At 48.8% G+C, this 12,365-nt stretch overlaps 2 protein-coding genes across 2 annotated transcripts in view; one reads left to right on the top strand and one right to left on the bottom strand.

Annotated features, from left to right (window-relative positions):
- Positions 1-12,365, bottom strand: part of PPIE (peptidylprolyl isomerase E) — a 338,541-nt gene that overhangs the window by 189,912 nt on the left and 136,264 nt on the right. The gene's annotated exons all lie outside the window — the stretch shown is intronic.
- The window catches only part of LOC134503080 (microtubule-actin cross-linking factor 1-like), a 272,573-nt gene that overhangs the window by 161,637 nt on the left and 98,571 nt on the right, over positions 1-12,365 (top strand). The window contains exons 36-39 of the mRNA XM_063311709.1: positions 5,035-5,211; positions 6,125-6,358; positions 6,931-7,134; positions 7,983-8,519. Of these exons, the coding sequence (XP_063167779.1) occupies positions 5,035-5,211; positions 6,125-6,358; positions 6,931-7,134; positions 7,983-8,519 (1,152 nt within the window). The remainder of the gene's footprint in view (positions 1-5,034; positions 5,212-6,124; positions 6,359-6,930; positions 7,135-7,982; positions 8,520-12,365) is intronic.

Genomic DNA, 12,365 nt, shown 5'->3' with positions numbered 1-12,365 from the left:
ACTTACAAGAACACTTTATCACACAGGTTCTGAGGGAAAGACTCGCTTTGTGGCATTAGTTTCATTTCAGAATTGTCCCATATCTTCCGCCTGACACTTGAAATGGTGGCTGTTTTTGATAAGGGTTAGACTCTTTTGGCAAACCTTGGTTTACTCTTCTGTCCACATACTGGTTTTAATCCTTTATTCTCCTTTTGTTCTGAGGCTAAAATCCTAACCCGGCATGGTGAGCTCCAGAGCAAACTGCAAGTGCTGCTGAACTGGGTGTCAGATACTGCCCAGCAACTCGATGGCCTTGAATCCCACGCTATAACCGAGGCCAGCTGGAGCCCCTCCCTTCGGAGATATAAGGTAGTCATAGCAACAGCCATGCTAAGGCTGCCTGCAAGAGAAAGATGCGGCTTTTGATGGGGGGGACGGGCGGAGGTGGAATTTCATTAATCACACTGTCTTCATACCTTGAGACCTCGCTGTCCCCACCCTCATGCATACTCCTGTCAGCTGTTTGCAGTTTGCAGAATATCACAAGATACTGTGATACATTTTGAACTAAACTGGGTGGCTTTTCCGGCATTGCAAATAACAGGAATTGACTTACCAGATGCCCTTGGAGGGTCTGGTGGAGATGCTTCCAAAAGGAAGATCACATGCCTGCCTGTAAGGACCCTGCCTTATGGCTGCTAGCATCTAATGGCCAGAATCGCCTTTCTGCTTCTTGAGGTCACCCTCTATCTTTTCCGGGCAAAACACTGTGGTTTTTTTTCTGTCCCAGTTTCCTTGTTCTCCCCGCAAAGTCTGGACGCATCCGGGGCCTGTCCTCTCACAGGAAGCTCATGATTCACTTGGATGACCCTCTCTCTCAGACTGGCAGCTGGGGCTTTTGGCCTGAGTGTCAGTGGGAGGGGGGGAGGGGGATAGATATATGATGGCTAGTAACCTATCATCCACATGTTTAAAATTATAATGCTGCTTTGGGCCAGGATCCATTACCGTAGGCAGCGACTTGTTCAGGTTGTAACCATCTATGGTGATGAATTCTGTAGGCTTTTGATACGGGGAAAACACTTTAGAAAGTGTTTCCTTTCTAGAGTGTGTGGAAGGTTTTTGATCATGGGAGGCGGATTTGCTCTCCTTCCTCCCAAGACTGAGACATTTGTGGTATGACTTTTGTGGAGAGAGGGAGTCTCCTGCTTCAGTTGGGAATGCTGTCGGGCATTGCTTGCTTCCCTGAATTGTGAAAAGAGCTCTGGAGCAACACCACAAGTTAGGGCTTAGTTTCCTTTGGAGAAAGAAGAGCAGCGCTGGAGCCTGTTTTATGCTGGGCTGCTGATTGTTTTTCTTTCTCTGGGTGGCAGAGAAAGCATTGAAAGCTGTAGGAAGTGCCGTGAACACAATTAGCTGCAACAGGAATGGGGCTTGGATACAGGGCTGTGCCACTGGAATCTTTAGTCTTATGACACGTGGCAGGAAAAACATCCCCAGTGCCTTGCAGATATAGTGGTGCTTTAAAAGAGGAAGGCTAATTTATGATAGGTGTATCCTAATGACTTAACTGAGCTCTGCCCTGTGGTACTCACTGCCTTGATGGTTTCAGAGGAAACAAACTTTTGGAGGCTAACAGACCAGGGATGCTTGTTTGTTGCCAGCCAGATAAAGAACACAATGGAAACTGAATTGCAGAGCAAAAAGACATCCAATGAATTGTACCTAAGAACCTAAGTGATGCTGTAATATGGTTTCTTCCAGTTGAGTGATCTCTGTGCAGCCTCAGAATAGTTTGCCCTGCCAACAGTTTCTCTTCTTGCTCTCTTGATACGGCCAGGAACTGGCAAAGCCCCTCTCAGAAACTAAAACTCAGCTTGACGGGATGGCCTTGGATATCCAGTTCTTCATTTCTGAGCACACGCAAGACTTGAATGCCGAGCAAAGCAGGCAGCTGCTGAGGCTGCTGAACGACCTGCAGAGGTCTTTCCAGGAGCTGTCCAAGAGAGTGGCCGCCCGCACTGAGGTCCTGCAGGTCTGTCTCCAGCCAGCGGAGCTGACAGATGAGGTGATGGGGTGGACTGCCCTCTTCTGGGCTGGCTTGTCCTTAGCAGGGAGCAAGGGAGCAGTGTGTGTGTGTGTGTGTGCGCGCGTGCACGTGCGCACCTTTTTCTCTTAACTAGGCAGTGATGCTCCTGTTGGGCTTTGCAAAACCTTTAGGCCAGGTGTCATTTGGGGCACTGGCTCAAAAACAAAAGGGGCTCGTTCTCTTGGCTCTGCTGATCCAGGAAGGCGATCCTTCGGAGCTGATGGATGGAACCATCCCAGGCAAGGAAGCCCAGCAGAATGTCCGGAGAGGTGGGAGGAGAGAAGGCCGGGCAAGGGAAGTGACAATGGATAGTGTGTGACCCCAAGGTTAGCCGGGGTCTTGGGGCAAAATGCAAAAGCAAGAGTGCAAGAGACACGCTTTGGACAGTCAGTCAAATGTGCTGATATTTGTACGCAATGTACATTAACTCAAGCTCCTCTCATTTATTACATATGAAACAATTACATATAAAACAACCCTTAAAGATAACTTTTAACCACCCTAGATTAGGTGTCCCCAAACCTTTTGTGTTGGCGAGCACTTTATGAATTTTGAGAGCATGCCATTTGAGAACACGTCCACGAAATGGCTAACAATGTGGATGTGGTCAGTAGGATAAGCCTAGTTTGATGGGCTGACTCCCTAGAGCCTCCGAGGATGCTTCCTGCCACCCTAGCTTACCTTTTTTTCTTTTTTCTGAATAGTTAAGCACACTTCCAAGTCCAGCATTGGGCCTGATTTGGGAGTCATGCGGTACCAGGAGCATTCTCCAAAATCAAGATGGTACTGGAGCCTGGTGTTTTGTTTTTTAGCCTGCCCACTTGCTTATTATTTAATTATTATTTAAATTTAATTCATGGACTCTACAGAAGTCACACAATTCGTTGGGCAGGGATAGGCTCCAAGATTCCAAGGCAAGTGTTAGCAGCAGAGGGTTGGCCGGAGGGCATTACCGTGAGGACCCAGCCCTGGATGTTGACAGACCCATTGCTGTCACGTGTGAATTGTTAGAGAGAGAATCATTTTGTTCCAGGTTTGCTGGAACATTTTCCAGGAAATTTAAAACTTTCTGGAGGCCTTTATCTATTCTCCGCAATCTGACAGGATATATTGGGACCACAACTCCCAGAATTCCTTTTGATCCTGCAGGATCAAAAGGAATTCTGGGACTAGCAGTTGCCAAGTTAGAGAAGATGCCTTGTCTCAGTTTGGATCTAACTTAGCATGGGTGTTTGACTTAACTTTATCTCAGGACAAAGTCTACGTGCTGTTTAAATATTTCAAACTTTTCCAATAAATATATTGGATTAGGATTTTGCTCCAAATGTACTTCTTTGAGTTTTCTCTACTGAAAATCAAAATGCATTTATGCACTGAAATAATTAAAAATTTAGTGCACCAAAATGCATTAAATGATTATAGTGCTCTTATGGCTAGGGCACGTATCTTCAGACAAACTTTATTGAAAATACTTTATTGAAATGTCTGTAAATATTTAAGATTAACTCAGCAATGTGCATGTTCTTATATTGCTTGTACAAGACAAAATGGAAGGAACTAATTTTTTTTCTTTTAAAGGCAGGCATACCTCCTCAGAGGTTGTCTGAAAATCTTAATTCCAATGCCCAAATTGCCTAACTTTATTGTTTCTCTATAAAAAACATAGCAGCACAAAATCTTCCAGCCAACACCGCTGTTTCTGTGGGGGCCCAGGAGAATGGGGTTCCTCCCCTTACTGGGGAGAAGTGGGGCAGGGATGGTTAGATTTTTAAATTAATTGTGATGTGTGTGCACGCGTGCATGCAGGGGGTGGGGCGGGAGGGAGGCTTTTGTGCCCAATCTAAGGGAAGAAGCACTTTTGCCAAGGCTGTGGCCAGAGAGGGAAGAGCGAACCTTCTCCTGCTCAGGGGCGGTGCCCTGACCGAAATCTCTTTGCAGCTCCTTCTTTATTTTTGCCCCCAAAGGAGCGTCCAAGTCTCAGCCCAGCCTCCTCGAACCTTGACAAGTTCTCCTGGGGCTGCCTGCCTGCCTTTCCCCACGCTTCTCAGCATCGTCCTGCGTCTGCTGCTCACCCCGTTGGCGGGAGGGACGCTTCGCTCAGGACATGTTCTGCCTCGTGTCCGCCTTGTGTCTCTGTGTGTATTAACCGATGTGCTTTGCCTTTTCAGATTGAATGCACTCCCATCCCTCGCGCAGGAAGATCTCCTTGTGCTGCCGAGGAGCGAGCGCTTTTGAGGAGAGCTTCTTTTACTCCCTTTCTCAAACTGCTTCTGCCGTTTGGCTTAAGACTGCCAGAGGAAGCAGGGCTTCTCGTTTGGCACACGTTTGGCGCCAGGATCAGAAGGGGCCAAGCGTTGGCAGAAGGATGGTCCAGGGTCACACATCATGCTCAATCACCCCAAAGTCACCCTATGCCCAGAGCAGCCTCCCCCAACTCAGCGCCCTCCAAGCATGCCAGGTGTCAAGTCCCGTAATCTCCGCCCCGTCTGGATTACCTGAGTTGAAGCCCAGCAGCGCTGGAAGCCGCTAGTTGGGGAGGCTGGCAGAAAGGCAGGGCTTCGCGCGGCGTCTCTCTCTGTCTTGCTCTCCTTCACTCCCGTATGGGCTCTGTCTCAGGAATGGGTCTACGCAGCTCGCTATTTCTCAGGCCTCTTCCCTTCTCAAGGCTGCAAGCAAAAATTGAGCTAAGTATGTCCTTAGGCTGGTGACAAACACCGGAGTGAACGTATCCATTTCTTCCTTCCCGCAACCTGAGAGTTGAGTCACGCTGTAAAACTGACATGAAAGAGGAAAGGTGCAGCTGAGCAGGACAGAGCAAGAGGCAGACGATGCATCTTGTGCTCCGGCAACTTCTGTTTTCCTGTTTTGCGACTTCCCTGACCTGTATTTGTATTTTACTTGTTTAACTGATAAGCCTCAACAAACTCCTGCTTTACTTCTAAAAACTCCCTTTTGCCACATAGACACTCCAGGAACAGCAAGCCATACGAGACCACAAGCTGCAGGAGATGTGCACCTGGATGGGCCAGGCAGAGGCCCAGCTGCTGGGCTCCCAAGCAGCAGCAGCAGCAGCAGCAGCGGCAGCAGGGGCAGCAGGAGAAGACCTCTCTGTCCTGGAACAGAGCCGGCAGGATGTGACCGTAAGCACAAGGCCGCAGGAACAGCCCTTGGGGCGGAAGGCAGCACCTCTCCTCGGTGCCCGGCTGGGCTGGGCTGCTGGGAGACCTTTTTTGCCACATGCTGGCCTCCCTCTCCCATCGTGCCATTCGTGAGGGAACCAACAAGCCCTTTAAGGCCATCTCTTGACCCTGTCTGTGTTACAAAAACACACCTGGAGTCAGGTCTGGGCAGCAGGGACAAATAAGGAAGAGTACTTAGTGGCTTATTTACAATGCACAGCATTTTCAGGGGGGTGGGGGCAGTGTTGGTTACCAGAATCTGAGCAGTTTCTGCTACGACATTTTTTAGACCAGTGAGCTGGTGGAAACTTGTCTGACTCCTCAGATTGGTTTGCAGCAGTCAGATGGAAAGTTCTCATACGCCCCTCCTGGACTGTAATTGTAGAGAGTAAGGAAAACGACCCCGATGGAGATGTGCAGGAACCCTTGCTTGGGCCAAACGGGCTGAAGCGTTTTTTACGTGGAAGGGCTCAGGCAGGGGCCTCCCTGATTCACAGGAGGATAAGAGGGGGACGGAGGTCCAGCACAATCAGACTCACAAGGCTCCGTCACCGTAGCCAATCTCAGTGAAAGCAGGCTCAGCCTTCCTGGGGAGTCCATTTCCTAGTCTGGTCTACCTGGTGGGGCTGATAGTAATCAAAATGTAAGTTTAATGGTAAGCTTTGATAAGTTTTTAACAGGTGGCTCAAGAGATCTTTTTAACTGACCCTCTGGTGGGAGGAGATGGGCGGTGACAAATAAGATAGATAAATAAATAGATAAATAAATAGATAAACCGAGCCTGTTGGAAAAGGTGCTTGGAGGAGAGCAATAAAGCCAGCCTTGAACGTCGACGCCTGGGACTTTGCAGAAGGGCTTGCTTGTTCTTCCTCAGGACTTGTGTCGGAGCCTGCAGAGCCGGACTGCTGCTTTCACGAGTGTCTTGAAAGCGACAGAGGACTTTCTGGAGGAGAACAGAGCCAAACTTCCTCCTGGGGAGCTGGGATCCCTGCAGGAAAGGCTCCGCCGGGCCCAGGGGCAGTACCTGTCCCTGCAGGAGCGGGTCGAGGCAGCCCAGAAGCAGCTTGAAAGCACTGTGAGCTCCGTGATGCAGCAACAGACGGAGAAGGTAGGGGGCGCTGTGGGCCGGGTACTGGCCACTCTCTCGCCGCTGGGGGGCTGTGGCGGATTCTGCACTGAGCAGGGGGAAGGGCCCGGCGGCCTCTCTTCCGGCTCTATGTCCAGTTCAGGCCCCACATTTTAAGAAGAGATGCAAATATAAACACACGCAAAAGGATGGTTGCAGAGTCTGTCAAAACTATCATGGAAGGTGCTCGAGGAAGTGGTTCCTGCCTCATCCTTTGCTGCCCAGGCCGTTCAAGGCAGCCTGCTCCAAGTGCAACAGTTGGCTCATCTCCATGGCATTTTAATACCTGTGTCATGAGTGAGGATGGCAAACAGGGGGCTCCCATCCAGGCTGTAAAGCGTAGTACTGAGGAATTAGGTAGCCATTCCAAGAGACACAGATCGGGCCCGCCTTAGCCTTTGGGGTTTATCTGTCTGGGTTTTTCCCACGCTTCTTCAGTTTGTTAGGATTTTCTGTTACGTAGCAGTAATAAACACTAGAGACCTATTCCTTGTCTCAGCGTGATTCCTGGCTGTTAGGACAACCTGCATTTCTTCTCAAAAATGTGTTCCCAGATTAGAGCGATTAAAGATTTTGAAGAAAATCAGAGTAAGATTGAATCCCTTCTGCATTGGGTGGCTTCGGTGAAGAGGCCTGGAGGGGACCCAGGGGGAAAAGTTGGTGGAAGACATGGAGACGGAAGAGTCCAAGGTGCTCCTGAAGGCCATTTGTTGGAAATCGTTGAAGAGAACCTTGATTTGCACTACAGGAGCTTGAAGGTTGGTGCATGTTCTTGACAGAGGGCTGAAAAACATCCTGGCTTGGCTATGAATCCATTTGTGTCCATTCATTTTCAGTCACTGCCTCTCAGATTCAGCTGCCCAGTCTGTGCTGCATTTTCGGCTCCTTGGCTCTCATCCTAACCTGGATTGCATCCTAGCCTTTTTCTGGAAACCACATGTAAACCTCTAGGTTGCGTGGAAGTCCCAGAACTGGACATTCCGTTCCTGAGCACACCCAAGGCACACTTGTAGCCTTCCCCACCTTAATTTCCTTCTTTATCCATATTCACTAAAAAAGATGTCTGAATGGGGAGTTTCTCCAGGAATAATGAGTTGCTTGTAGCATCGCCGTCCCTTGCAGTCAAGGCTGAATGGCAGGATCCCATCTCACCCATTTCCAGGTGGCTGCCCTTGGCTTTCAGGTGATTCTCTAGCCCAGTTCCAAGCGCCGCAGCTGTCTGGATTAGTAGATAGTTTGGGGCATGGCTTCTCCAACTCCAGATCACCTGTTCACTGAGGTCCTCCTCCCAGTGGCCCTCCTGACTTCAGTGGGGCAGCCGGTGAGGGTACCCTTCCTGCTGGCGAGATTGATCGGTGTCCACAATTTGTTTGTGTTACACTGCACTGGCATGCATTCCACACTGTTTGGAAGCAGCCGTGGCAGCGATGCTGTGTACATAACAAGTAAAGAACCAGAGCGACCTCGGGCCCCCTCTGGTGGGAAGAAGCCAGTCAGGCCCTGGGACCACCGCAAGAAGCAGAGGTCTCTCCTCCCGGCCTGCAGGGTCTGGCTTTGCATGTTCTGCTGCTGGTTTAGCTGTGATGTCTCAATGTTTTCTTCCCAGGTCCACCACCAAGAGCTCCTTTCCCAGCAGCAAGATGTCATTCTGGCCACGCAGTCAGCCCAGGCCTTGCTGGGCAAACAAAGCCACAATCTCACACTGGAAGAGACGCAGGGGCTCCGAGGGAGGCTGGAAGAGCTGAAGGGCCAGTATGCGGCCTCCTTGTCCCAGACAGAGGGGCAGCTCAAACGATCCCAGGCCCTCCGGGATGAGCTGCAGAAGTTTTTGCGGGACCACCAGGAGTTCGCGGCCTGGCTGGAGCAGGCCGAGCAAGACTTGGAGAAGACGCGTGCGGGAGACGGCTCCCTGGCGTCCCTTCAGCCAGTGCTTCTCTGGCAGAGCAGCTTCTTCGAAGATGTGATTTCCCACAAAGGGGACTTACGTTTTGTTACCATGTCAGGGCAGAAAGTGTTGGATGCTGAGAAGGCAGTGACGGCTGCAAGCGGAGGGGTGCCCTGCCCTGAGATACTGGCCACCAGCGCATTAGTGAAGAGCAAATTGGACGATGCCAGCGGGAGATACGGCACCCTCCACTCTAAGGTACAAGAACCCCTTAAAGGGAAAGGGGTAGGGCTATTCTCTCCCAGCAGTCCCTCGTACCTGCTCCCCAGTTTCTTTTCATTTCTCCTGTGGCACCCTCAAAGACCGGCTAGTTAGAATAATTTGCGGCTGTGGAAAACTATGTGTCTCCTGGCAGAGTGTCTGAATTTTTGCAGACGCCAGTGAGGGACTGCAACCATCCTCCTGTTCAGTCTCGTTAAAGGGATCTCTGGGGTGGGTTGTTTCATTTGACCTGGGCCAAACCCATCCTATAAAACAAATGTGGGCTCCCCTCATCACAGTGACGTTCTTGCCAGACAGATTCTAGGGGTGTGTCATGCTCGGTAGTATAACCATGTCTGGGAAATCTCAAAGCAGCCCCAAACAACATCCAGGGATCTGCAGGCCTCTCTTCTCTTGACTAAAATCAGGATTTTCCTTATTCCACCGTCAGAAACGTACTAGATAAGAGTGGGATTCATGGGAGCATATCAAGCCCGAGACCATTGCCCACTAGGAAGATGTAATGGTTGCCTATTCTAAAACACTCTCAGACTCATGAGCAGGAATTCAAAGAGATCTGATTTATTTAAGAATAGTATGCGGGATCACAAAGAAAGCTGAGGATGATAAAAGCGCGCCAAATGCAAACTAAAACCCCTCGGTGCAAGTGAGATCCCTCCCCCCGTAGAATCTTCCCACGTTCACAATCCCAGGTGCTCCTAACAGTTTCTGATGGTCTGCGGGAAAAGGCCTTGAACAGAGAACATAACCCAAACACATTCCATTGTACTGATTTCACATACAGAGCTTGGTACAAGGTCTCACAGCAGCTCCCTCCCAAACAGAAACGCGTGTCAGCGCCATGGCATGTGAAACGTTACGATGTACAATGCACATTGAAACAGTGAACATGACAGAAGAACACTGACAACCCCTTGTTTTATCCCTTATCTTACCATCAGTACCCCTCTACCAGTAGAAAGTGACCTTGATTCTGGGTTAACAGCTTTCCTTTTCTTCTTATTTAATTTGATGTTAGGAATATTTAAGTACATTTTGGTGCTATTTTACATAACAGTTGTTTGGGTTTTTTGATGTTTTTATTCTGGAGGTATTTCAATTTGCTGCTTATGCAGTTTCAGATTTATTTAGGTCTTGGCTGTCTTTAGTTTCCTTGTTTCTTTTTCTATCTAGCAACAGGTTTTCTGTTTTGTTTTCTTTAACATTTCTGTGATACGCTCTGTGATGAAGGGACGTTGCATTCTTCAGGAGGTTATGACTGTGCCATGCTGCAAAGCACACCGAGGGTTGGGAAGGGCAGCTGGCATCCCTTGACCGCATCTGACCTCTGCTCTGCTTTCAGACTCTTTCTACAAGCAGCCAGGCCAGAGCTCTGGGAAGGGTGATTGCTCCCTCCTCTGCAGAGAGAAAAAAGAGGGTACCCCAAAGAGACAAAGGGGATGCTGGAGAGCGAGAATGGGTTCCCACCCACATTGGACTCTGGCCCCACCCAGGGTGTGGCTCCGGCAGAAGACTTCTCCAAGAGAAAGCAGCCTCGTCAGAAGACAAGTGAGCCGTGTCTGAAAAGGGTTGCCAGTGGCAGAGCTTGATTCCCCCAAGTTAGTGTCTACCTGCTCTTCAGTTGGGTTTCAGCCACTGCAGTATGTGAGAGAAACTGCTGAAAGCTGCCTCTTGGCTCCCCACTTGTGCCCCGTCACGATAGTCATTTCTGATGATCCATGATATTCACTTTGGGATCTTCTGCATACAAAGTGGAAGGGGTGGAGAACAGGCAATCTGCTGTCCCACCACTACTAAAGATTTGGAGCAGCAACACCCATAAAAGGGATTGGAAATCATGGAAGTGACGTGTTAAAACATGAAGGGCAGGTTGTCTAACTCTTACCTAAAAATAAGGAACTAAGTTGAGGTAGCTGAGGACCAGTGACCTTAGTTTTGTGCCGTCATCTTTTTTTTTTTCTTTTTACCCAAATACACGTGCATTTACAAAGAGGAACTGCATGCTAAGAGTTCAGAAGCAACTGAGTGAACTTTCTTGCATAAAAGGTTCTGCTGTGCCAGGCCAGGATCCCCACTGATCCTATATTCTTTGCAAGGCTCTCAACCCTTCAGAAAGTCTCAATTGAGAGACTTCTGGAGGAAGAAATAGACTGAAGAAGGCTCCACAAAAAACAGAGCAGATGACCATAGCAGAATGAAGAGCCGGCAAGTAGACCAGCTCTTTTCTCCAGAAAAGGAGAGGACCTGAGATCGCCCACAAGTGCTCCAGACAGCTGCTCCTCGTGAAGAGACCACAAAATAGCAGTTTCCGGTGGGTTTAGAGGTCTGGGAGACAAGGGAATAGCCATCTTGCTTAAACGGCGGTTGGTGCCTTTGAGAGGACACTAAGTCTGCATACTTCCTTTTCTAATCACTCTTGGAAATTGCTTGTTAACAGCTTTTCAGCTATTAGACACCTTTGGATTGACAAGTTTGATAGCACCGGGTGAGTTTCCTTCAATCCTTAGCGAAAGAAAGTTTTAAATACAAGTTTAAGAATCTTAAAAAATTTGGGGGGAATAAACAGCAATAGGATGATTGAAACTTTGATTTTAGAAAGTTACAAATGGACTAAGGCTCCAGATAAATTTGAAATAAGATTTTGGAATTAATTATAAAGAATCCTTCGCATGGGAAAATGGTTTTGTTTTGAATTTAAAAAAAAGATAAGATTTTAAATATTGGACACTAAAGGGAACTGGAGGGAACTAAAGATTATAATTAAAGGAGAAGAACACATAAACTTGACTTATAAGTACATAATGAAGCAAAATATTCTAACTTTGGACATATTGAAGATATTTTTGAACAGTGGGCTCAGAAGTTAAATTTTAATAGTGTCAACAGAGACATCTGCCTTTATGGAGAGACTTTGCCTAAAAGATGTTATGGAAGAGGAACACGTTTTACCTGACAAGATTGAGACTGAATTGAAAGTGGATTTACAAGCGACAAGCTACAAGAATGACATGGGAAAAGATGTTATACTGGAATGCAAAAGAAACCGGCTGATGTCTGTCAGAACCAAGCTTGCCTCTGACTCGGAAAGTGAAACCAGTTCTGAGCCAGAGGAGGAATCGGAAACTTACCGGGCTGGAATCGAAGAAACGAAACTCCAGCATGACTCAGCCGAGGGGGAAGAATCCACAACACCGATTGGGTGAGATCCAGAGGAGGATTTGAATACGACAATCAGTGCGCGCCAGAGACGGGCTGAAAAGTGCGTGAGGGAGAAGGCAGCTCGATTGGCTGCGGAAGAGTGCAAGCACACCAAAGGTTGGGATAAAAGGCAGCCGCGCAGAGAGCGGGCTGCCGGAGACAACTGATCCTCTAAGCCTGCCGCTTCAGGAGAAGAGTCCTTACCGGAGTTGGAGTCAGTGTCTGTGGCTGAAGAGGAACCAACGTTCAAGCTCCACTCCGAAGATGAATCCTGCATCTGCTGCCAGCGAGGAATCAGCGTCAGCCATGCCTGGCAGCCTTTGGCTTGCTTCCAGCCGTGAAACTCTGCAATCTCCTCAGCAGCGTGGGCAAGCCTTGACGTTCCAGCATTTGCCTTCAGTCCTGCGCACCCGCACTTTGCATGCTCCGTTGTGTTCAGGAATTTCACGCCCGTCGTGTTCAGGATCTGGTTGCCAGCTTAGTCTGGGGCTTCCAGCCAAGTCCAGCCTAGTTCCAAGTCCCAAGCCTTGCCACAAGCCTCCAGTCCAGGGAATCCAGTCTTGGATTCCAGCTGAGTCCAGCCTTGCTCCAGTTTCAAGTCTTGTCTTCAAGTCTTCAGTTCAG

This window comes from Candoia aspera, chromosome 10 (assembly GCF_035149785.1).
Source record: "Candoia aspera isolate rCanAsp1 chromosome 10, rCanAsp1.hap2, whole genome shotgun sequence".
NCBI lineage: Eukaryota > Metazoa > Chordata > Lepidosauria > Squamata > Boidae > Candoia > Candoia aspera.
This window is presented reverse-complemented; position numbering and strand designations above follow the sequence as displayed.